At 40.1% G+C, this 22,188-nt stretch overlaps 2 protein-coding genes across 3 annotated transcripts; one reads left to right on the top strand and one right to left on the bottom strand.

The window, feature by feature from the left end:
- Positions 1-239: 239 nt before the first annotated feature.
- On the bottom strand, positions 240-8,257 carry dsc2l (desmocollin 2 like). Of its 2 annotated transcripts, none has more exons than XM_034137302.1 (16): positions 7,978-8,257; positions 7,689-7,779; positions 7,345-7,553; positions 7,155-7,259; positions 6,716-6,871; positions 6,332-6,476; positions 6,093-6,247; positions 5,828-5,962; positions 5,454-5,639; positions 5,070-5,317; positions 4,719-4,861; positions 3,991-4,212; positions 3,076-3,297; positions 2,648-2,763; positions 2,220-2,534; positions 240-1,819 (listed from the first exon to the last, which is right to left on the bottom strand). In XM_034137302.1, exons 1-16 carry the CDS (start codon positions 8,014-8,016, stop codon positions 1,622-1,624), a joined length of 2,685 nt encoding a protein of 894 aa, XP_033993193.1. In that variant the 5' UTR covers positions 8,017-8,257; the 3' UTR covers positions 240-1,621. The 2 variants fall into 2 exon arrangements, with proteins under 2 accessions (XP_033993193.1, XP_033993194.1); XM_034137303.1 differs by having other exon boundaries at positions 7,155-7,256.
- A 3,338-nt stretch (positions 8,258-11,595) lies between these two features.
- On the top strand, positions 11,596-21,315 carry dsg2l (desmoglein 2 like). Its single transcript, XM_034137850.1, has 15 exons — positions 11,596-11,797; positions 12,478-12,600; positions 14,624-14,779; positions 14,888-15,029; positions 15,121-15,284; positions 15,469-15,603; positions 15,698-15,883; positions 15,993-16,345; positions 16,454-16,596; positions 16,678-16,899; positions 17,297-17,527; positions 17,809-17,936; positions 18,056-18,303; positions 18,379-18,436; positions 18,555-21,315. Exons 1-15 carry the CDS (start codon positions 11,744-11,746, stop codon positions 19,572-19,574), a joined length of 3,363 nt encoding a protein of 1,120 aa, XP_033993741.1. The 5' UTR covers positions 11,596-11,743; the 3' UTR covers positions 19,575-21,315.
- The last annotated feature ends 873 nt before the right edge of the window (positions 21,316-22,188 follow it).

Here is a 22,188-nt window from a genome sequence, read left to right as displayed (position 1 = left end):
TTGTAATATGTTATTATTTATTCATGGAGGTCTGTGCATAATGTAGCTAAGCTTGTTATCTGCAGAATTATATCACTATTTTAAATATGAATAAATGAAAAGGGACATTAATTGGACCATGCCGTTCCTTTCCTGTTAATGGAAAATCAGTTTTAAAGATGACAGAATTCAACTGTAAAAAGACGACAGAAGTAAAAAAGCATGGTGCAAACTGTGGGGCAACAGGTACAGTCAGTAGGCATGGAGGAAATAGCTTTATTACAGGGAAAAGCACAATTACATTTACGTGTACTGACTTGATCTGCAGAAAACTGCTGGTAAATATTAGCCAGGCGGTGATAAGCTTTGCAGACAAACTGCACTTTCCATTGTGCGGGTTCAGAGTGCCACACCCAGTAAATCATTCACCAGAGCACACAGAGACCGGGCACAAAGAAACTCTGTTCCTGCTTTTACAGCCTGTCAGACCTTCTGCCAAAGTACAGAGGCCAAACTGTACGAGAAAGCCTCTTTTATTTAATGTTCTAAGTTAATTCTAATATAAAACACACTGTAACATTGGTATGCAGTCTTTAGGGCATATTGTTGAGTTACAGATAACTTTAAAAAACAATTGAAATCTTAAAATTCTATTCAAATAAATTGATATAATCTTTGCTACTGTAGCACCAAGAGAAACATTATTTAATGGCCATGCACAATTACAACTTAATATACACATATGTCAAGATTCCTTTATATTAGCAGGTTCAACGACATTTTTCTGATCTGTATAGCTTTACTTGTCATTAGTCATTCATGTATTTACAGAGTAGCATGCAGTGACAGTAACATCTCACTCATCACATTCACGCCCTTATGCTGACTTTCACAGGATTACCATCGGTATGTTGAACCATCCTCAATGACACACAGGGCTGAACTACGCCCAATGAACAGTCAAGAGCCAGAACAATGTGTTTAGTCAGAAAATTACTAGTATGATTTGGAAAAGCAGTTAATGACAAATCAAACTGATTAATAACTCGGAAAATGTTATTTGAAAGGAAGTATGCGTGTGAAGTAATAAAGAGGTGAGTTAAAGTATTGTCTTATTTCATTTAGTTATTTATTGGTTTTCTTTTTCTTTAAAAAAACATATCAAAACTACATAATTTTGCAAGCAATTTAAAGTCAGCCACTCAAATGCAACTTAGTGTCATAGACAGTGAACAGAGATTATTTACAAATCCAAAATAGCCAAAGTTAGGACTCATTCAACAGATAGAAAAACCCATCAGCCCTGCGCTGCATACATCAATACAATTACCATTATGACCCTGCAAAAGAAGCCCCCCTCCCGCGACCTTTCACAAGGAGAAGCAGGCTAAGCTTATGGATATATGGACAGCACATAACAAACACAAAATATGTACAACTGACTGCATTTGCATAGTTTTCAGTGCAACAATATTTTTCTCCCAAAAAGCCAAACTAACAACAAAAAGCGATAGCATAGCACACAGTGACGCTGCCAGATTGTTCTTTTTCTCATTCATGTTCAGGGGCATACCAAGCGCTCAGGCCTCTCTACATCCTGTAGAGTGAGGCATTAACACCATTCGTTTTTGCGTTCCATTGTTCATGTCTTTCTACAGACCTCTGACAGAGTTTTGAACTTTGGTCCGAGCGTGTTGACGAAGTCGAGGTTATCGTTGTCGCCAAAGTCACTGCAGCATCCCACAGAGCCAGCTGCAGAGCCCACCCCCTCAAACCCGTAGGAGTGGATGACGTCGTCTGCGTACCGCCCGTCCTCCTCTGTTCCAAAGAAGTCCAGTTTCTACAAGACAAAGGGGGAGGAAGAGGAAGCGTGTTATTTGTCAGTGTGAGCGATAGAAGGGGGAGATATTACACCATGTGATAACACAAGTCTGCTCAGGATATGACTGGCAGTCAGATATTACGAAGAGAAATAATATCTCTCGCCAGGAAGTTGAGAAATATTAAAGTTTACTGAGGATACTATCCTGGCTTAGAGAACAAGATTATATAACACAGGGGAGTTTCCTAAGCTCTTACAGATAACACAGAAGTTATTAAACCTGAGGGAAGAAGAAAAGGTGGTCACATCTGGACATATTTAATTCTGCTCCCACTTTCTGTGCTTCCTGACACCTCTTTTTCATATAATAAATATATAATGAACATTTTCACTTAAAAAAACTATGAAACTTTATTACCTGGTCTAGATAGCGGCCATTTGTTTGCCAGTTGTGGAGAAAGGTGGAGTCCTGGGTGTGGAGTCTGCTGTCAAAGGCCATTCCACTACCCTGACCACTACCAAGACCACTACCAAGACCTTGCTGTTGACCGTACTGCTCATACCGGGTGGTATAGAAATCTTGCATATCGCCTTGGACATTTTTCGTATATATCGCCTCCTCTTGCAAGCCTCCGTTCCCTGTCCATGCTCCTCCTGCAGTCCCAAAATCCTGCTGATATGAGCCCTTTGTAACTTCCCCCCCGTTGATGGGGATAGTGATGAGACTTGAATCCTGTAAAAGAAAACATTTGAATGAGTCATTGGAATTTAACTATATGAATGAAGTTTAAAACTTTTTTAACAAGGGTTTGAGCCCAGGCAATGCTTTCATAATGACTTTCTTACCACTTCTTCCCCTGGGGCCTCCGTGTTTGATTTGATCAGGATTCCTCCACTGTTTCCTTCATCTTCCAGTTCTATATTCTTTCTCTTTGTCGTGCAGAAAATGGCGAGCAGCAAGCCTGCGATAACAAAGGAAACATGTTAGAAATGAATGCACAAAGGAATGCATGTTATAACAAACAGGGCTTCCTGTGTGGAAGGCATCACAGGAGTGAGCACACTGTCACATTACCTTGTATTAAACTACCTCACATCATCGCACTGTGCCCAATATACCATGCATAATTCAGTAAAAGAACCTTGAACTTTCTAGTACTCTTTTTGACACTTTTACAAATGCATGAGCACAATTTCCTGTTTCATTATCTACACAGTGTAGCTTCACAATTGTGCTGGCAGGAGCAGAGCGGGGGGGGGGGGGGGCGACTCACCGAGCAGCAGGAGGAGCAACAGAGGCAGCAGCAGAGCCAGTATTCCCAAAGGGCCTAAAGACACAGAGTGGTCCTTGTCCAAGCAGGCTCCATTCTTGCACTCGCAGATCCTCACCTGAGCCACCTGAGTTTTACCAGAGCCCTGCAGATCTGTAACGTGCAGTGGGACTTCATATATCCCTGTAGGCAGGTCTTTCACATGCTTCAACGTAGCTGCCGTGTCTGGGGACCAAAATGTGGAAAATAAGATGGAGATTCTACACATTTGTCGTAGAAATAGCAACGTAGCATACTGCGGATCATTTTGAACATCAAGTGAAGTTTTCAGAGGGTAAAGAATATGTTTTTAACAAAGATACTTCACGTAAAGATCAATTTATATATGCAAACACATACTATAGCACAACTGCTCAAACGTTTAATATGATTAAATATCAGTTTATCATACACATATTGTGTGACCGCTTATGTCGGCTTATTATAAATTGCATTACAGAAGATATCTTTGAACGATTTAGAAAGAGCGTCAGCATTATAAGTTAAGTTCGCAAGATAAATTGTTCAACTATAAAATGTCAGCTATAGTTATATATAAAATGATATATAGCAACTTAGACTTTTATAACTATAAGTACATGTTTTAATGCAGGACTTGCAGTGGCTTATATTTTTATAGTATTGCTAGTTTTACTTCTCTAAAAAAATCAAAGTCCTCTTCCACCTTATATTGGGATCAGCCTCAGAAATCAGTGAAGCTGTCAATAATCAACATTATGCCTGACTCTCACTCCTTCACTAATACTCTGTTGGATTCTGTGTAATAGATTATTCTGACACCTCTCACAAAAATGAAATGTGTTTTAGAGAAGATTTTAATACAATAAAATACAATAAAATCAAAGTACAACCACTTACCATTATATTTAGTCAAAGACCATTTGCCGTCGTTATCCTTTGGCAGACTGAAGCTGAAGGGGGAGGAAAAGGGAGACTGGTCGTGGTCTTCAGCCACAACCAGCACAGAGCCCAGCTGCCCGACCTGCTCACAGACCACCATCTCGCTGGTGGGAAACGTCGGCATGTGGTCGTTGACATCCTCCACCACAATAATGACTGTTCCTATTCCTGTCTTTAAGCCTGAGAAAAGTGTTACGTTAATATTTATTTAAAAGATTAAATGGGGCATGTCGATGCATGAACAAAGAAAATTAGATGGACCAAGTTGGCTGCATTTTGGCTTAGTGTGAGTTTCTATTCAGGTTTTGTTTGGTGGGAAAAAAACAATTCTGACAAGCATCTGGGATATGAGCCCAATTTTCACCATCACATCAGAGAACTGTGAGTCATTGTAGATGACATGTCCCATCACACCTAGTTACAAGTGTTACAGGTGTTCTCAGGATGTGCTGTTTGTTTGGACAGATACTTAGGGTGGAGCTGGTGTTCCTAATAACTTTCGGCTGGTGTGACACTACAAGCAAAAGACATGAAGCCTGACATGATTTGAAATTAAACTGGTACGATACGAGTAAGGAAGTTATTTTTGTTGTGTTATAAAAACAGTTTGGCCTCTGTAAAAAGTCCATGACTCATACTGTAGAAATCAATGACAAGGAAATGTGCGGCATTCACAAGCAACTTACTAGCATCAACAGCCTTCACGGTGATGTTGTAAATTCCATCATGGACATAGTGTGACTCTCTGTCAATTGTGTTCGCCACCCTCAGCTCTCCGTTATCTCTGTCGACGTTGATCCATGAAGCTGGGTCTGTGGTCTTGTAATACCTGAGAGAGGGGGGGGGGGAAAGTCATTGTTTATTAGGAGCACATTATTCCGTTCAGCAGTGAAAGTCTGCCCTCCAGTGTTTAAATTAAGAAACACACACATAAAGTTGGGGTCTTAATCATTGGCTGGAATTGTGTCTATTATGAGTCATCCTTCACTGCAGTAAAGTTAATTTCTCCCAGAAAAATATGAAGTAAGATTGCTTACTTGATGCCGTTGCTGCTCTTGGTCTCAGGATCGCGAGCAATGTAACTTCCTATCAGTGTGCCGTTGGCTGTGTTCTCTTTGACATTGTAGCGGACAGTAGGAGCCGTGAAGGCCGGACCCTCATCTTCATTGACGACTGTGACATCCACAGGGATGGACACCCATGTGGATGTGGTGCCAGCCAGGTCAGCTACATTACGTGCCATAATCTCAAGCTTCACATTTTTGTTCTGCTCGTAATCTAAGGGCTGGAAAAACAGGAAGGGAAGTATTGTAAACAAAAATCAGTTGTCTCTTCACAGGTTACAGGCTTTCCATGTGCAGTAAGTCTATTATTTATTATTACTATCACAACTACATCTTATAATAGGAGATCTCACTCACCTTTGAGACATACAGAAGCCCCTCGTTTGTGTTGGGGTCAGTGTCAATCCTGAAATTTCCTTGTTCATTTCCTTCGGCTATGACAAATTTGGAAATCCAGTTTGGTGTGTTTATTAAATCTTTATCTTCAATGGGAATTCTGAGGATAAGTGTTTCCTTTCCGTTTTCTGGGACAGTGACTGCATACTGAAAGGAAACAAAAAGTGTGTTACTTAAATTAGACAACCAATGTTTTAGTAAGGTTCCAAACACTGACTTTATATAAAACACACCTGTGGTGTTTGATTGTACTGTCACTGTCAAAACATTACGAGTTTGTTTTAAGAACTGAAATATTCAGATTTATTTGTATTATGTATTGGCTTATCACTTACAGAAGTTTCTGTGAAAGTTGGCGGGTTGTCGTTGATATCAGCGAGAGTAATGGTTGCTGTTCCTGTGTTGGACATACCTGTAGTTGCACCGTCCATGTCTTTGATTTTTACTATCACCAAATACTTGTCTTTTACCTAATAAACAGGTGAGAAAATGACATGAGAAAAAGGTAAATAACATGTTATGTTGAGGAAAGAAACTACCAAGATAAAGCATTTGTAGTAGTTCAGTCTAAATATAAAATAGAATGGTGCTTGTGTTCACCTCTCTATCCAGGGTGTTAGTGGTTGTGGTGATGACACCAGTGACTGGGTGAATGGCAAACCGGTTTAATCCATCCTCAAGAGTGTACTTGATCTTGACGTGGAGGCTTCCCCCTTGGTCTATGTCGTCAGCATCCACCTTCCCCACAATTGACCCTGTAGTGTAAAACAGAATCATCCAGTTTATTATCTCCCACACTGAAGACCAGAATTAACTGCTGTGTTGTTCATGTTCCTCACCTGCGGGGCTGAGCTCAAGCACTGTGAATTGTAGTGGGTCTTTGAATGTTGGAGCGTTGTCATTCACATCATCTACTTCTATTTGAATGGGCAAAGGCAGGTCTGTCTCCTCGTTAGTTATTTTGTTGAAAACTCTGGTCGTTAACTGTAACAAAAAAAAAGTGAAGTGCAAGTTAGAAGTGCAAAGTATGTTATAGGATTTCATTTATTTTCAATGTCAGATTAGCCTTTTAAAGTGTGACCGAATGCAATGTGAAATTTGAATTATTTAAATTAAGGGTTGAATCTAAATGTTTGACTTTGGGATCAATTGTTTTTTAAGATGATCTCCAGATGAATCCACCAAGACATGTATCATATGTTGCAGCCCAATTTTACACTTACTTTAAACCTTGGGAATTCCTCACGATCAACAGGTTTGTGTATAGTCAACATCCCAGTTTCCCTGTTAAGAGAAAACACTCCTACTGGATGCTGATTGACACCCGGTCCACTGATGGTGTAGTACACGTCATGCTGGGCTTCAGAGTCCGACACAATCTAAAACAGAAACCCAAAATGATAACACAATTAAATATGTTTCAAGAGACAATTTCGTTATGTCTAGAGGAATAAATCACTGCATAAAGACAGCTGGAAGTAATGTGATAATAGACTTTTCTAGGTTGGGGGGAGGGGAGTGAAAAGGGGCAGGTAGAGGAAAACAAAGGAAAACAAAGTGAATACTTGGACATGTATTGAAAATGCGGCCATAAAGACTTGAGAGGCAGTGTTTAAGCTTATAAACACTACAATGCAAATTATATTATATTTTCAAGATTACCTTTTCAATGGCTTTTGGATAAGGTCCCTTATCATTCTCCAATATGTTGAAGGGTGGTGGACTCCAACGTCTCTTGACTCGCTTCAGATAGTTTGAGGGACTCTGCTGTAACACAAACAGGTAAATCACGTTAATGTATACATGTTGTATAAAAGGATACACAAACTCGGAAAGTCTTGCAACAGCTTACCTTTTTTCCCTGTATTGCACTGTGCACAAGGTGGACAACCATCTCACTTTCCGGTCCATTGTTGTCCCGGGCCCACACAGAAAATGTCCGCCCTGTTCCCGACACTGAAACAGGCCTTACAGCTTCTATTGCTCCATTCTGTCTTATTTGGAAATTGGGGTCGCTCAAAGTAAAGATCATAGAGTTGGTGTCGCAGTCGGCAACTTCAACTAAAAAAAGCGAGAGAGTGAATGGGTAAATGTGAAGGGCGGCTACTAAACAGACAGGCAATACTGGAGGATATTATTCGAGCTGAAATTGATATAAGGTGTTCTATAAAGAATTTGTGGAGAAGCAAAAAGTACCTGTAGTGATCTTTCGCCCGGTCTGAATTGTTCGTGGCACAATTATGTACAGAGAGTCCGGAATAAAACATGACTCCACACCGGACAGCACCTGAAGTACAGTAGAAAGTCGGTCCTAAAGTGAATTTCTAAATATCGAACCAAATACCGGTGACAATCCCTTTGATAGCAAGTAATTACATTATAACAACATTCTCGTAAATATAGTCGCTTAACACGATAGTCCTACGTCACATGTGTATCGATAAAATTGTTCGGAGAGGAATTAAAAATAAACTGGATCACTTACCAACGCCAAACAGAGGTTGAAAATTAAAACATTCGCCATTTTTTAGACGTTCAATGCACTTTGCCGTAAAGCGGAACTCGTCCGGCAGTTGACCGTCTAAAGACTGACAGAGGATATATTTCTCACAGCGTTAAAAGAAGAAGAAACTCGTCTGATCCTGCACTTGTTGTCTGAATGGGACGTGCAGACTTTAGTCTAAGCCCTGGTATCTGACAGTGAGTCAACACACAGACACACCTTGGCTGCCACACCCAGACTAAGATCCTCCCTGGTGAGATCCGCAGGCGAGGCGAATGCACCTTGTTGCTAGGAGCACACGTCAACTTGTAAAAAAGTTTGCCCTTAAACATAGTTTTTTTCTGCCAGCAGGGGGAAACATTGCTCAAATAGTCTGCCAACTAATGTCATTCTGTAATAAATTATACAACGTTGCAAGACATGCAAACAAATCTAAACACTATAATATCAAATGGAATGATATTAGTGTAGGCCTACCATATGTGGCATAAGTGCATATAAAATCACTGTAATGTTTTGCAGGTACATTTCATGATTAATATTGATGCTGAGCAGGTGGTTTTAGTGGTGTTAGCTTTAAAGTGAATGTCAAAGTGTAAAACATTAAAACCTTCTCTAAAACACTTCTTTTTTTAGCCATTCTTGGGAAAATGACTTTTTGTTTGCTTGTTTTTCTGGTCTGAGAAAGCTGTCACAGGTCTCCTCGGAGAGTGACCTCTGCGTGCCCCTCCTCTCCACTGGAGCATTCTGGTAGGAGGAACTGAATTGCACTCCTCACTTAACGCCACAGGAATGTGAGCTGAATGAAGCCTGGTGTGGGGGAGGCTCTCTTCCCACAGTGAAGCGTTCACTATCTGTATAAACTGCTGATAAAATTGAGAGTGGTCATAGCCAGCAATATGTGTAATGGGGTAGGGAGACTTGTTTAAAAGTGCATAGGGAAGTCAGGTTACGTAGGAGTTGCAACAGGAAAGGTGAGAAAAATGTCAGGAAGACTGCTCTGTTGTGACTCATGGGCGTAGACATAATGAAAGGGCTTGGTGCTGTGTGTCTTAATATGCAAAACAGACTCAGCAAAATACCCTCTTGTGTCACTCCCAAGCTAAAATGAAAGTGAGTTATAGTTGCACTCAGGCTTCTGTGTGTGTATCGAGTACAAATCTTACATATGTTTGGACAAATCTACTGATTTTGTCTCTGCTTATTCTATTGGTGACAGGATGTCTGACCTCTCACTCCGACACTCTCCACTCATTGTGATATACTGTGGTAAAACCAGGTGTATTAGGTTCTTTACATAACCAAAGCAATACTGAATAATGGACTTTCGGCTAATTAGTACAGATCAATAAAAGCTAAAGATGATACATTTTTCAGCAGTCTCCATTTTGAACTTTAAAAGATAGCAGGGGTTGTTATGTCTTTTGAACACATCTGTTTGGTACTTTGATTAGCTTCCCAGGTATGACACCTGTATCAATAAGATGTTGTGAAACCTAGTTTGGCAAAAACCGCCTGCATGACGAAAGAAATCGTGTGTGCTGCCAGGAATCATTGTGTACTCATATGTACGCTTCATAATGTGTTCAGGCACATTGACGTAATTAAAGGCTAAGACAGATCCAATTTTTTTATTTATGATAGTGACATATTTGTGCTGCAATCAAAACATTTGTTACAATGCAACTGCTCCACCCTTTTCACCACTCCTGTTGGGTGGGTGCCAGTGAGAGGCAGGGTGGGAGCGTTCACGTCAAATATGATGGTTAGTATTTGGGTGAGACAAGTTGGTCACTGATGATTCTAGACGTACAGTATACGTGACTAACAACTGTCTGATTATTAGTGTGTCATTGTCACATTGAAATGCATGAAACTTTGTAATCAACCATAAAATAATTGTGCTTGCCAGAAACCACTTATGTTAGCAGATTATTAGAGCCAGGCACACCCATCTGAAACATCTACAGCTATTGTTTTCACCTCATGAGTCTGTGTTGGTAATTTGTAAACTTAATAGCCTCCCAACCGTTAGAGATGAAGTCACCAAACTTTACAGGTGTGTTGATGGGATCAAAATAAAGGCTGAGTTCGAAGTTGGATGTGACCCGAGCAATGGAGTCAAAATGCCACCTACCCCCCCACAGGCCACCGCTTGGCCCCCTCTCCACTTAAAGTCCCTGACCCTATTTGGCATCACAGCTTGTGATCCCATTACAAAATGTTCTCTCATGCTCAAACTGTTTTGGAAATGTTTCACTCAACTTCATGGTAATGTTTACTATTGAATTGTACTGAGATATGCTAAGAGATGTTTACATATGTTGTATACCCTTATAAATGATGGTTGAATCAACTCCTCTCTTTAAGAGTTTCAACAAAAAACTAACTTTTTGAAGGTATGATGTAATATAAAGCTGCCATTAGTTGTGAGGTGTACCTACAGGGGAAAAAACTGCAGTATAGTGTTATCTTTCCAAATATGAAAATATGACATACATTATATTATAATTCAGCTCGCAAGATAATGTGCATGTGTCTTCTGAAAATTGTTACACTGTTTATTTTTGACATATTACATTGCATTAGTGCAACTAATGCGTAGATTATAGCCTTACTGATAGCAAATATACCATAAAAATAGCCATATTCACAAACAGGAATGTGTTTTGTTGGGGGCAATTTAGGCAGAATGTAATAAATGTGGTTTGGTCACTCAATCTGGACAGGCATGAAACGCAATACTTTTAAATTATGATTAAGGAAATTGATATCTACAATCTCACACAGTGCAAGAATGTGCAAAAATGTTTTTCTGAGGTGCAACATTTTTTTATGTATTTGACTCATATCATATTTAACTGTCAAAACCACCCATTCACCTTTGTGCCTATGTTTCTGTTAGAAGCTGATAAAGATGAAGCCAATGAATAAAAAAGTTTATTGCTCCAAAAGCAATCACTCTCTCACTACCATCAGACAAATTCATCAGAATTTAGTTGTAGAAACGATTGGCCTAATCAGGCAAGATAATAGCCTACCGATACTGTTTCTTCTCTCCCACACACCGTTGACCATGAGGATTCAATGTTTCATGTATCCTGGCAACAACAACTTTTTTCCCTCTGTGTTTCCCTGTTAAACAAACTCACCAACGCCTAGATCCACACACATTTACACAGTCCAGTGTGCAGCTCACCGTTTATGAGTGCTGCACTCTGGGAATTTCACAGGCACAGGTGATGTTTAACAGATGAGTGGGAAAGTTGGTCTCTGAGGAATCCAATACTTTTTAAATATACTAAATCACCATCAAAATCAGAAATATGAAAAAGTAGATTTAATCACATGATAATCCCACACTGCAAAGTCAAGGTGGACATTTATTGTATATGATTGTTTTTATAAAACAAGCATTATCTAAAAAATAACCACTTCAGATTCACATATATGGACACATATTTTTCCGATTCTGGAAGGATTTCCTCTCAGTCCACTCTTTTGTTCTGAAGACAATAGACTGCACATGCATATTACAGCTCACCGTGGATTGAACCTCCTCCTTTCTCCGCCTGTTATCAGCAACTGTGAGCAATCAAACGGAGAGGAACCGCCTCTCGCTGTAAAAGTTCTTCCTCCCCTCCGGAGGGTCAAAGTCTGTACGAAACCAACGCCAGACCACGGAGAGTCAGATTGACAAGATTTCACTTCGAGGAGAGGATTAACGGAGTTTATATTTCTGAAGGCGATGGCTACACTGCTGAAATGCAGCATTTGTATTCTGCTGGTGTTCTTCCTGACTGTAAGTAAACAATTTAATAGGCGCTTTACATTGTTCACATATCCATTATCGGGTGTGTACCGGGTTTAAAACAGGTATGGGTGTTCTCTGGTGGGACTTAAACGTTTAGATACAGTTGTTCAGGTAGTTAAAGTAAAAACAACGGCTTTGCTGTTAAAATGCGCTTTCTCCATGGACACTGGTGAACAATGCTGGGAGTTCACGGAACCGTTCTTTTTTATTTCCTACAATAACTAACCATAACTTGGTCTGGCAAATACGGTAGGCTATTGATCAAGACGTTGTCGCACATCGATTACCCCTGATGATTTTTTTTACGTACAAGAGCCCTTGAGGCAAATAAGATGTTGATTTTTTTTTAAAGGATATTACCATGTCCCTATTATGTTGTGTAAAGTTATGCAGTTTTCCTAAGAGACGATGACATACTGTATAGTTAACATGATGATTGACAGACCATATTTCTGTTGACAATGAAAGAATCAATTTGCTGTGAGGATACATCTTGGTGTTTTCTTTAAGAACCCTAATGAGCCTAACCTCTCAAGATAATACATTATTTGTAAGTTAATGCCATATGTGTAAAGGCCAGGAGCAACAATAATATGCAGTTTTGACTTTTTTTAAATGTATTTTGTACACATTAATCACGTTTTTCCTCCCTGTTTGTTTACCTGCAGCTTGTTCCTGTGTCAGCCGAAGGAAAAGGGCAGGAATTACGCAGACACAAAAGAGAATGGATCATAGCTCCCAGACAGTTGAAGGAGAACCATGATTACACCGGCCTGCAGAGTATTGCTAGAGTGTGTAACCTATTTTTTTATTAATTTCTAAATAATTATACTAAAACTAAATATCCCAATGAGGTATTTATGATTGTTCAAACATGTTTTCACAGCCCTGCAGCTATTGAATGTAGTCACAGCAACTTTACATGTCTTACAATAACTATTGTCAGTCATGGTATTTCCCACATTAGTTTTACCTTCATGTCACCTTTGTATGCGCTAAGCCTAGTTTAATCTCTGAGTGTGTGTGACAACAGTACTCCCATGGTCATGAGTCATTATAGGACACACAATAGGCGCGTTCACACCGGAGTACTTTTACCCGTACTTTTCCCGTTTAGTTCCGATAGTGCCTGGAATTTTGCGTTCACACCAAAAAGAGTACTTAGTTCCGAGAACTTTTACCCCCATTTTTAGTGCCTGCTAGAGAGGTGGTACTATCCTGGGGAGAAAAAAGTACCAATTTCGATTGGCTGGGCGAGTTGCAAACCACGCCCCGTAAAACTCTGAAAGGTTTTGTGAAGCCGCCATTGTATTTGCTGGCATTAGCATTATTAGCATTAGCCCTGCGCACCAACGGAGAGAGAATAACTTATGGCAACACAAAAAAAAACATGGGAGCGGTGGAGTGATGAGGAGGTGTTGGCGTTCTGGCGACACATGGGAGCAGGCATTTTTAGTGCCTGCTAGAGAGGTGGTACTATCCTGGGGAGAAAAAAGTACCAATTTCGATTGGCTGGGCGAGTTGCAAACCACGCCCCGTAAAACTCTGAAAAGTTTTGTGAAGCCGCCATTGTATTTGCTGGCATTAGCATTATTAGCATTAGCATTAGCCCCGCGCACCAACGGAGAGAGAATAACTTATGGCAACACAATAAAAAACATGCAGTGGAGTGATGAGGAGGTGTCGGCGTTCTGGCGATCAACTCCGGGGACTTCCGGCCGGGAACTTCGGGTGGCAGTATACGCCGTGAAGTGGTTTGCGGCCTGCCAGTAAACCCAAAGCAGAAGAAAAAAAACTGACGTCAGAGGCTTAATTTGCGTAATCTTCCCTCAGGGAATTTATTCCGGTGTGAACACGATCTGTACTTAGTTCCATGGGGTACTAAGTGCTGGCACTAAGTGCAAAGTACTTGGTGTGAAAGCGGCTAATGAGACTATAGGCGCATTCACACCGCAGTACTTTTCCCACAAAGGTTCATGAGAACTCTTTAGTTCTCATGAACTAAGTACAGATCGTGTTCACACCGGAATAAGTTCCTGGGGAAGGATTAGGCAAATGAAGCCGCTGACGTCACTTCTTCTTCTTCTGCTTTGGGTTTACTGGCAGGCCGCAAACAACTTCACGGTGTATACTGCCACCCGAAGTCCCCGACTGGAAGTCCCCGGGGTTGGGGACTGGCTTCAGTAGAAGCTGCTGGGATTCCCAGCAGCTTCTACTGAAGCCTTCCGAGTAAATCGCCAGAACGCCGACACCTCCTCATCTCCACCGCTCCCATGTTTTATTTTGTGTTGCCATAAGTTAGTCTCTCTGCGTTTGTGTGCTGGGCTAATGCTAATACTAATAATGCTAATGCGAGGATAATAAAATGGCGGCTTCACAAAACCTTTTGGGAGTTTTACGGGGTGTGGTGTGCATTCCACCCAGCCAATCAGACATAGGAACATTTTTCTCCCACGAAAGTACCTGCTCTCTAGCAGGGGGTAAAAAGGGTTCTGATGAACTCATTTTAGTTCCGGCTCTTTTTGGTGTGAACGCGACATTTCGGAAATATATCGGAACTAAAGTGGGAAAAGTACTGCGGTGTGAACGCGGCTATTGAGTACATCTTTGTCTAATGTTTAGACAAACACTCACCTGTCGTCTAAAGACTGTCTAGTTTCATTAATAAATTCTTAGATCTCTTTGTATTCGCTGATCATATGTAAAATCTTAATTAAAAAAATGAACTAGAACATTGTTCACAACAGCATATCATAAGGTCTAAGATTTCAAGTTAAGTTGGATTCATTTTGTGTTTGTGTATTTCTTTTTCAGATTCGATCCGATAAGGAGAACTACACAAGGATAATGTATTATCTATCAGGGCCTGGAGTTGACCAGCCACCTGTTGGTGTATTTGGTGTGGACCGCAACACTGGCTTTGTGAAAATCTTTTCTGTTCTGGACCGAGAGGAGACCCCCTTTTTTCATGTAAAAGCCCTTAAAAATCCTATTTGTAAAATGTAAAGAGTTTACCGTCATAATATCAAGTTGTACATTGCGCAAATGGTAAACCAGTTCTAATGTTCCTTTTTATAGTTGAAAGGTGTGGCGAAATACGCTGACGGGACCTTAGCTGAAAAGGATATTGACCTTAACATTACTGTTTTGGATGAAAATGACTGCCCACCGATCATCAAAGTACAACAAGTTGGATATGTCAATGAATCGAGCGCAATAGGTAGTCATCTACAGTATTTTTGTAGAGGCAACTTTCTTTAACCTGCACTCAATGATGTGATACTTAATTGATTTCCTTTGGTGATTCCTAGGTACTGTTGTGATGAAAGTAATTGCTACGGATGCTGATCAGAAGAACACAATCCACTCCAGGATGTTCTACAGTATTGTGGAGCAGAGCAGCTCAGCTGGGATGTTCTTCATCAACTCTCAGACTGGAGAGGTCATGGTTCAACAGAACAGTCTGGATAGGGAGGTGAGGCTTTTTACTGACTTGAAATTCTTCTTTAGTTGTCTAGTACAAACAATTGTTTTCTATGGAAGAGCTTTCAAGTTGTAAAGCAGTAGTAGGAGATGAACCGTTTATATCTTTCACCATAAACATAATTCAACAAGTTTTAATGAAAACTATAATATGTGACTTGGTGCATTTTCTTTAGAGACAAGATACATATACATTGACTATACAGGCTACAGACATGAATGGACAAGCTGGAGGAAACATTGGAAGTGAACAAATTTCGGTCAAAATTCTGGACATAAATGACAATATTCCAACCCTTGAAAAAGAATCGGTAGGTGTGAATAATTTATCAATACATTAATACATTTTATTGTCTTTTCCTAATAATGTTCTAAAGCAACAGTTTGCATGTATTTTATTTGCAGTATGAAGGGAGTGTGCAGGAGAACAAGGTCAATATGGAAGTGATGAGGGTGAAAGCCCTTGACATGGATCTAATTAACACTGCAAACTGGGAAGCTATGTACACAATCATTTCAGGGAATGAGGCTGGCTATTTCAGTATCACTACTGATTCCAAGACCAATGAAGGAATTATCATGATCAATAAGGTAAGAGAGTAATTTGTAAACAGTTTCATTTGACCTAGTAGGAGTATACTGTACTTAACTATACAAGATAATCTCACCAACAAACTGTGTAATATCCTCAAATCTGCAGGCTTTGGACTATGAGGAGATTAAGTCGCTTAACTTGGAAGTAGCTGTTTCCAACAAAGCAGCGTACAGTTTTGGCAGTGGTTCTGCGACAGGGGCTGGGGGTTCTGCGACAGGGGCTGGGTCTGGATCTGGGTCTGGATCTGGGTCTGGATCTGGGTCTGGATCTGGGTCTGTAGTCTCAAAAGCCTACCCCGTTAAAATCAATGTGGTCAATGAGAAGGAAGGTCCCCGATTTCAACCAAGTGTCAAAGTGGTGACTCTCTCTGAGGACCAAACTTCCGTCTCCATCAACAAAATCATCGGAAACTATGCTGCTATTGACAGTGATACCCTACAGACAGCCACCAACGTAAGGTATGGCCACAAAGTGAAAGACGAACAGATGTAAAGATATCTCTAAATGTATGGGTTTTACATGAATAGCTTGTTTTTCTGTCCTCACATATATGGTTTTTCGTATAGGTATGCTAAAATCAAAGATGATGACAACTGGTTGATTATTGATGAAAAGACAGCAGATATCCGGCTGAATAAACTGCCTGACCGAGAGTCCACTTTCTTGATCAATGGGACATATTATGCCAAAATTATATGCATCACCGATGGTTAGTTCTTCAAAATGTAACACTATTCTCCAGTGGTATGTTGCAAATGTAATATTAATCTCTCTTTCCATTGGATTTCAGATAATCCCTCAAAAACAGCCACGGGGACCATAGCAATTCAGGTGGAGGACTTTAATGATCATTGTCCAACACTGATCGCTACAACGCAAACAATGTGCCTCGAGCATAAAGTGATCTACGTCACAGCCGTAGACCAAGACGAATTCCCCAATTCTGCCCCATTTGAGTTCACTGTGATTGGGGGGAGCAGCGAGGGGAAATGGACTGTGGAGAGTCTTAATGGTAAGATTACGATTACGACTTCTAAAGTAAATATGTAAAATAGGTATTTGGCTTTAGTGTTCTTTAATAATTACATAAAAGGGACATGTTTACACCATATTCCATATTCAGCTATAGTTTTCGGCTTCAAAATGTTAGAATTCTATAGACTTTCCAGCATATGATCATTTCAATGCTGTATAGTTCTTTGATTTGTTCATTTCCTCTACTAAACAGACAATTGGCAAGCATTTTTTTTTCTAGTTTTGGGGCATTGTTTTTTACAGCCATGACAAGTTCATGTCAGTTGTTAAAAAATGGTCCATCTTTCTTTATAAAGAAATGAATCCATTACTGTAGACACAAGCAAACACACTCATGCAGTACATTTTAAAATGTGAGTTTCCTTTTTCTTCAGCAACGACATCCATTCTGCGAGACCATGCCAACTTGTGGCCTGGCACTTACAAAGTGGCAGTGGAGGTCAAAGACCAGCAGGGAAAGTCCTGTGCTGATGTGGAGATTGTGGATGTAGAGGTGTGCAGTTGCAAAGACCAAACCAAAACCTGTAGGGAGCGTACTCCAAAGACAGCCGATTTTGGAGCTCCCGGTATCCTGCTTATGCTCCTAGGCCTGCTGCTTCTGTTGTGTGAGTATTTCTTGTTTACTTTCTTTTTCTGGCTGGTTATTTTGATAACAATCATTAACTTTACTCTACAAGTTTGCCATACCTAACTAGATAGCGTGGCAGATCAATAATCTACCATGCATTTCACAATTATTTGTTATGTCTATACATGAGTTAAAGCCCTCTGTTAAAAAGTAAATAAATGATAATTGGTTGGACCTTATTTGAACTTACTACTTTACCTTACTACTTCTTTTTTTTACCAATTTCTGTTGACATGGTGTAAAACGTTTATTTTTCAGTGCTGCCCCTGTTGCTGCTGTTCTGCCTGTGCGGAGGTGCAGCAGCTATTGGAGATTTCAAGGCTATACCATATGATACAAAACAACAGCTCATCTCATATCACACTGAGGGACAAGGAGAAGACAAGGTGCTTTGATTAATATACAATACTTAAACAATGTTTAGATATATTTAGTTTAACAAAATGTGTCAACCAAATTTGCCTAAATGTTGCATCTCTAACAAGATCTCAATTATTTCTTGCAGGAAGTTCCGCTTCTGCTTGCACCATTGGATCATGGTGGAAGCCATGTGAATATCAAGGACATCAACAACTTTGGGGATAACATGTACATATCTGGGGTGACTGGTGGAGGAGGTTTAGGCGCTGGTCACACCTTGACATCCGAGAACATGCAGAAGAACATGTACAACCGTTATAATAGCGGAATGGACTACGTTGATGGTGGGATGATGACAGGACAAGAACATAGTTTCTCTCGTTACGGGGCTGGGGCTGGGGCTGGGGCTGGGGCTGGGGCTGGGGCTGGGGCTTGGGCTGGGTCTGGGGCCGGGGCTTGGGCTGGGTCTGGGGCCTTTGATGGGATGGCTCTGTCTAACCAATACCTGGAGGAGTATTATTCAAGTGTGAGTACATAAAACCCCAGCCCAAAACATAGAAAATACCATTTAAAATATACAACTTTAAATTTGATTTTTGTTGTTATAACGAAAACTTATGATATGCTTATCTTCTTATTTGCAGAAATACAACCATGCTGCTCAACAATCCCAGGGGAAGGACGCTCTGCTCGCCTATAACTATGAGGGTCAGGGGTCCCTGGCGGGTTCTGTAGGTTGCTGCAGCCTTCTTGAGAATGACGATGACCTTGCGTTCCTCAATGACCTTGGGCCTAAATTTAAAACCCTGGCTGAGGTTTGTCATGGGTCAACCTTTGTGAGCAAGTCAGTGGATGCAGGGGTTTCTGTCTCTCCACCCAGACCAGTTTCTCCTGTTTGGCCCTCCCCCTCCACCCACACACATGTAAGCACTCACTCAGAAACAATCAGGGACAGGGACCACGTCAACATCAGCACTCTCAACACCTCTAATTTAGCATCTGAATCCTCCACTTTTGTGCAGGAGGAGCGAGTCACTGAGATAGCCCAGGGTTCAGCATCTGTTCCCACTGTACATGTCCAAGACAAGATAATGATTCCCAGTCAGACGATGCTCATACAGCAGCCCACTATGTACTATGCCGCCACGCCCATGTATGTAGTTGAGTCCAATCCCCAAATGCTGCTTGTGACAGGGGGAACCCACAGGGCAGTGGGTCAAGTAGGACAAGTTGGGTTAGGTCAGGGGCTGATGCAAGTTGGTGGTCTACAAGGTTCTCAGGGTATGGTCCTTGTGGATAGACAAGTAGGAATGGGTGGAATGGCAGGGCAAGTAGTACAAGGCATTTCACAAGGAACTCTCTCCAGGTCCAGACAAATGTTGGTGGTGGAGAATGCGTCCTCAGGTGGAGAGCAAGGAGCACACATAGCCCAGGGCTTTATTCAGACAGGACATGGGTCTGCAGGGCAGGGTTTGGAGGTCAGAGGGCAAGGTTTGCAGTTTCAAACTCAGAGAATTTCTTCAAATTCTCACGGCTCTACAGGGTCAAATGAGGAGACTGCTCTGAAAGCCACACCCAAAACAAAGGGAAGCCAGAAAGTGGTTGTGCAACGTAAGAAGATCTCAGTCACTGAGAGAAATATTGAATCGAATACAAGAGCTTAAAGCAGCCAATATTTTATTTGAGCATATCCACTAATTTCATGCTTCTTTTTAAATATACTCCGGTACATTTTAGTAAACTGAACTATACCGGGGTATATGTACATACAGATGGACAAATTGTGGTAAATCTGGTAAAATAATAGTTTACTCTACTTGACCAAAAGTGCAATACTGTATGTCCTCATCTAGTGATAACACTGCTGCTCAGTATAGCTAACTTGACTACATGACAGTGTTAGCTATAAAATATATTTGTCCATACTAAAACTATTAAAATGATATTTATTGTTGCCAAAAAGTTAATCGATTTATTGTATGCTACCTGCTAAAATTAGGCTCTGTCAACATTAGTGTAAAGTATAGAATTTGGCAAACCCTCTGACATTTGGAGGCTCTGTCTTCACTTCTGTACTTTCAACCCGGCAGAGGAAAAACCTTGGCAAGTGTGATAACTCTCTTAACTTGGTCTCAACAATGACCATTTAGGCACCAAAGAACAGCCATAAACGCAATGTTTATATTTCAGGTGCAAAACTAAATAGCTTCAGGGCAGCAACAGCCAAGTATATAAAATGGAGCAGTGTTTGACCTATCTCCTATTGCAGTTAAATGTCAATTCCCTGGTTTGTCCTCCTCAAGTCTCACAAGGTTATTATTAAAATCCAAATATCTCAGCATCTGACAAAAAGTTATGTACAGTAATTGGTACAGTTATACTATGATTACTATCTACTGTGGGACAGTTAAAATCTAAACTGTTTAACTTATTCTTGAGTATAACAAGACAGAAAGTTAATAGAATCCTAAACTTTAGTCGCTTACTGAAAGTTGAAATGACTATAATTAAACCGTAAGTTGTTAGCATTTAGCGGTACAACTACTGAGAGAAGGACTAAGGCAGAGGTAAAACAAAGTTTTGTAGCTACTGTAATTTTTCATGTTTCTATATATGCTTTGAACACTAGATTCCGTTCTCTAAGATCTGTATTTTGATTATGTGTTGTAATTCTAAAGATGCTATAGTTACATTTTGTAATAGTTTAGCTTTAGCTATGCCTGATGCGTCGCTGACCTTTTACAAATTGTTGAAGTTATTTATATTAACTAATCTACAAATACTATATGGGTGGCCTCTGTTTGGGAGATAGATAAGGCTGTGCTTATTGTAGACCGGAGAAAAGTGTGTGAATGATGTAATGTAAAGAGAGCAGACTGTTTTTAACATTAGACAACACACAGAAGTCAACACAGACTATACACCAAAGAGAATACTGCACACATTCTCTATTTTATCGTTGCACTATTTGTATTATTTCTACAGAGCATGTGGTTTTTCTAAATTGTAAAGACCCAAAATATTTTTGTGCCAAATCTTAACAAAAATAATGTGTACAATAGCTGATGGACCTATTTTAACAAATGTATATTGTGCCATACTTACTTAACTAAGACAGGCTTTTGATTGTTTTCATTTGTTGTTGTGTGCTGTTGTGTGTGAAAGGGACAGGGTGTTGGGTGTGTAGATAGGTAACGTGGATGAGCTTGCCAAGCACTGAAAACATTTGGTTAAATTACGCTGTTTGATATTGCTGTTCTTGCTATAGATTTGCAAATGCCATAGATGCTATAGTTTCATCAAAGCAGTATTGGTCATGATAATGAGGATGTTTCTTCTTTTTTTTTTTTAAGTTTTGCACCTTCTGTCGTAATAAAATTGTATTAAAAAAAGCCATTGTATTGACCTGTTTGTGTGTGTTGTAACAAGTGCAGGGAAACTGCACATTACATTACTCAGTGCCTTAGTTAAGGGACATTATTTTACTGTTGAAATGTTCCCGTCATTAAGCTTTTAACAGGAACGGCATCATTAATACAAATTGAGTTTGGATTTTCACCCGCTAAAAACACAAAAACACCCTCAAACAGAATTGTAAAGTCCTCTTTCTAAAAGTTTTTGAAAAATATATATAAATACTACATTTTTTAATTGCTCATCTTAATGTATATATAAATCCATTTACACATTTGCAGTCATCTTTTATACCTAAACCACAAAACGTTGTAAAATGCTTCATTGAGGGGGGGTTTCAAGAGAATATAGCTTCAAGCTCTTCCAAGTAGACAATTGGCATATACATATTTAGAACAAATACAACTGGTTTCTTTGTAGCTGACCAAAAATGATTCAGTCATGCTTAACATAAACAAAGAAGGGAAAGTAGAAAAGCAGGTCTCCTTCATAGTATCCAGGTCATTTACAATGCAGGTAGTCTGAAAATGGCTTAGAGTTGATTTAAAGATTTGGCTGCATGAAAGGCCTGCGTGTAGTTTTCATCTTTTAACCAGAGCTTAGAGCTGAGCTATGAGAGGTTTTAATTTCAATTGTAATATGTTTTTATGCAGTTAACCAGTCATGCTTTCAACAGATGGGCGTATGGTATTGGTTAGATGGTGCACAAGCTGCATACTGTCTCTAAGGTATGTATCCTTGTAGGCAAATGTAAAGTATAAGATACAGCAGGAAAGAGTTTTCCGTTGAGTTGGGAAAAGTTAACAATGTATCTTTTCAGGTTGCCTATTAAAGAGTAAAAACTATTCTAAAGGGACTTCTGTT

Source organism: Trematomus bernacchii, unplaced genomic scaffold (assembly GCF_902827165.1).
Source record: "Trematomus bernacchii unplaced genomic scaffold, fTreBer1.1, whole genome shotgun sequence".
Lineage (NCBI taxonomy): Eukaryota > Metazoa > Chordata > Actinopteri > Perciformes > Nototheniidae > Trematomus > Trematomus bernacchii.
Note: the sequence above shows the minus strand (reverse complement) of the source record. Positions and strands in the feature narration are given on the sequence as shown.

Excerpts from the sequence above, each read along its gene's own strand:
- dsc2l (XM_034137302.1), bottom strand. The coding sequence starts at position 8,016 with ATGGCGAATGTTTTAATTTTCAACCTCTGTTTGGCGTTG. Across the intron at positions 5,640-5,827 it reads CAACTTTCACAGAAACTTCT|TATGCAGTCACTGTCCCAGA; the intron begins GTAAGTGATAAG and ends GTTTCCTTTCAG. Across the intron at positions 1,820-2,219 it reads ATGGCCGCTATCTAGACCAG|AAACTGGACTTCTTTGGAAC; the intron begins GTAATAAAGTTT and ends TTTGTCTTGTAG.
- dsg2l (XM_034137850.1), top strand. The coding sequence starts at position 11,744 with ATGGCTACACTGCTGAAATGCAGCATTTGTATTCTGCTGGTGTTCTTC. Across the intron at positions 14,780-14,887 it reads AGGAGACCCCCTTTTTTCAT|TTGAAAGGTGTGGCGAAATA; the intron begins GTAAAAGCCCTT and ends TCCTTTTTATAG. Across the intron at positions 18,437-18,554 it reads TGGAGGAGTATTATTCAAGT|AAATACAACCATGCTGCTCA; the intron begins GTGAGTACATAA and ends TCTTATTTGCAG.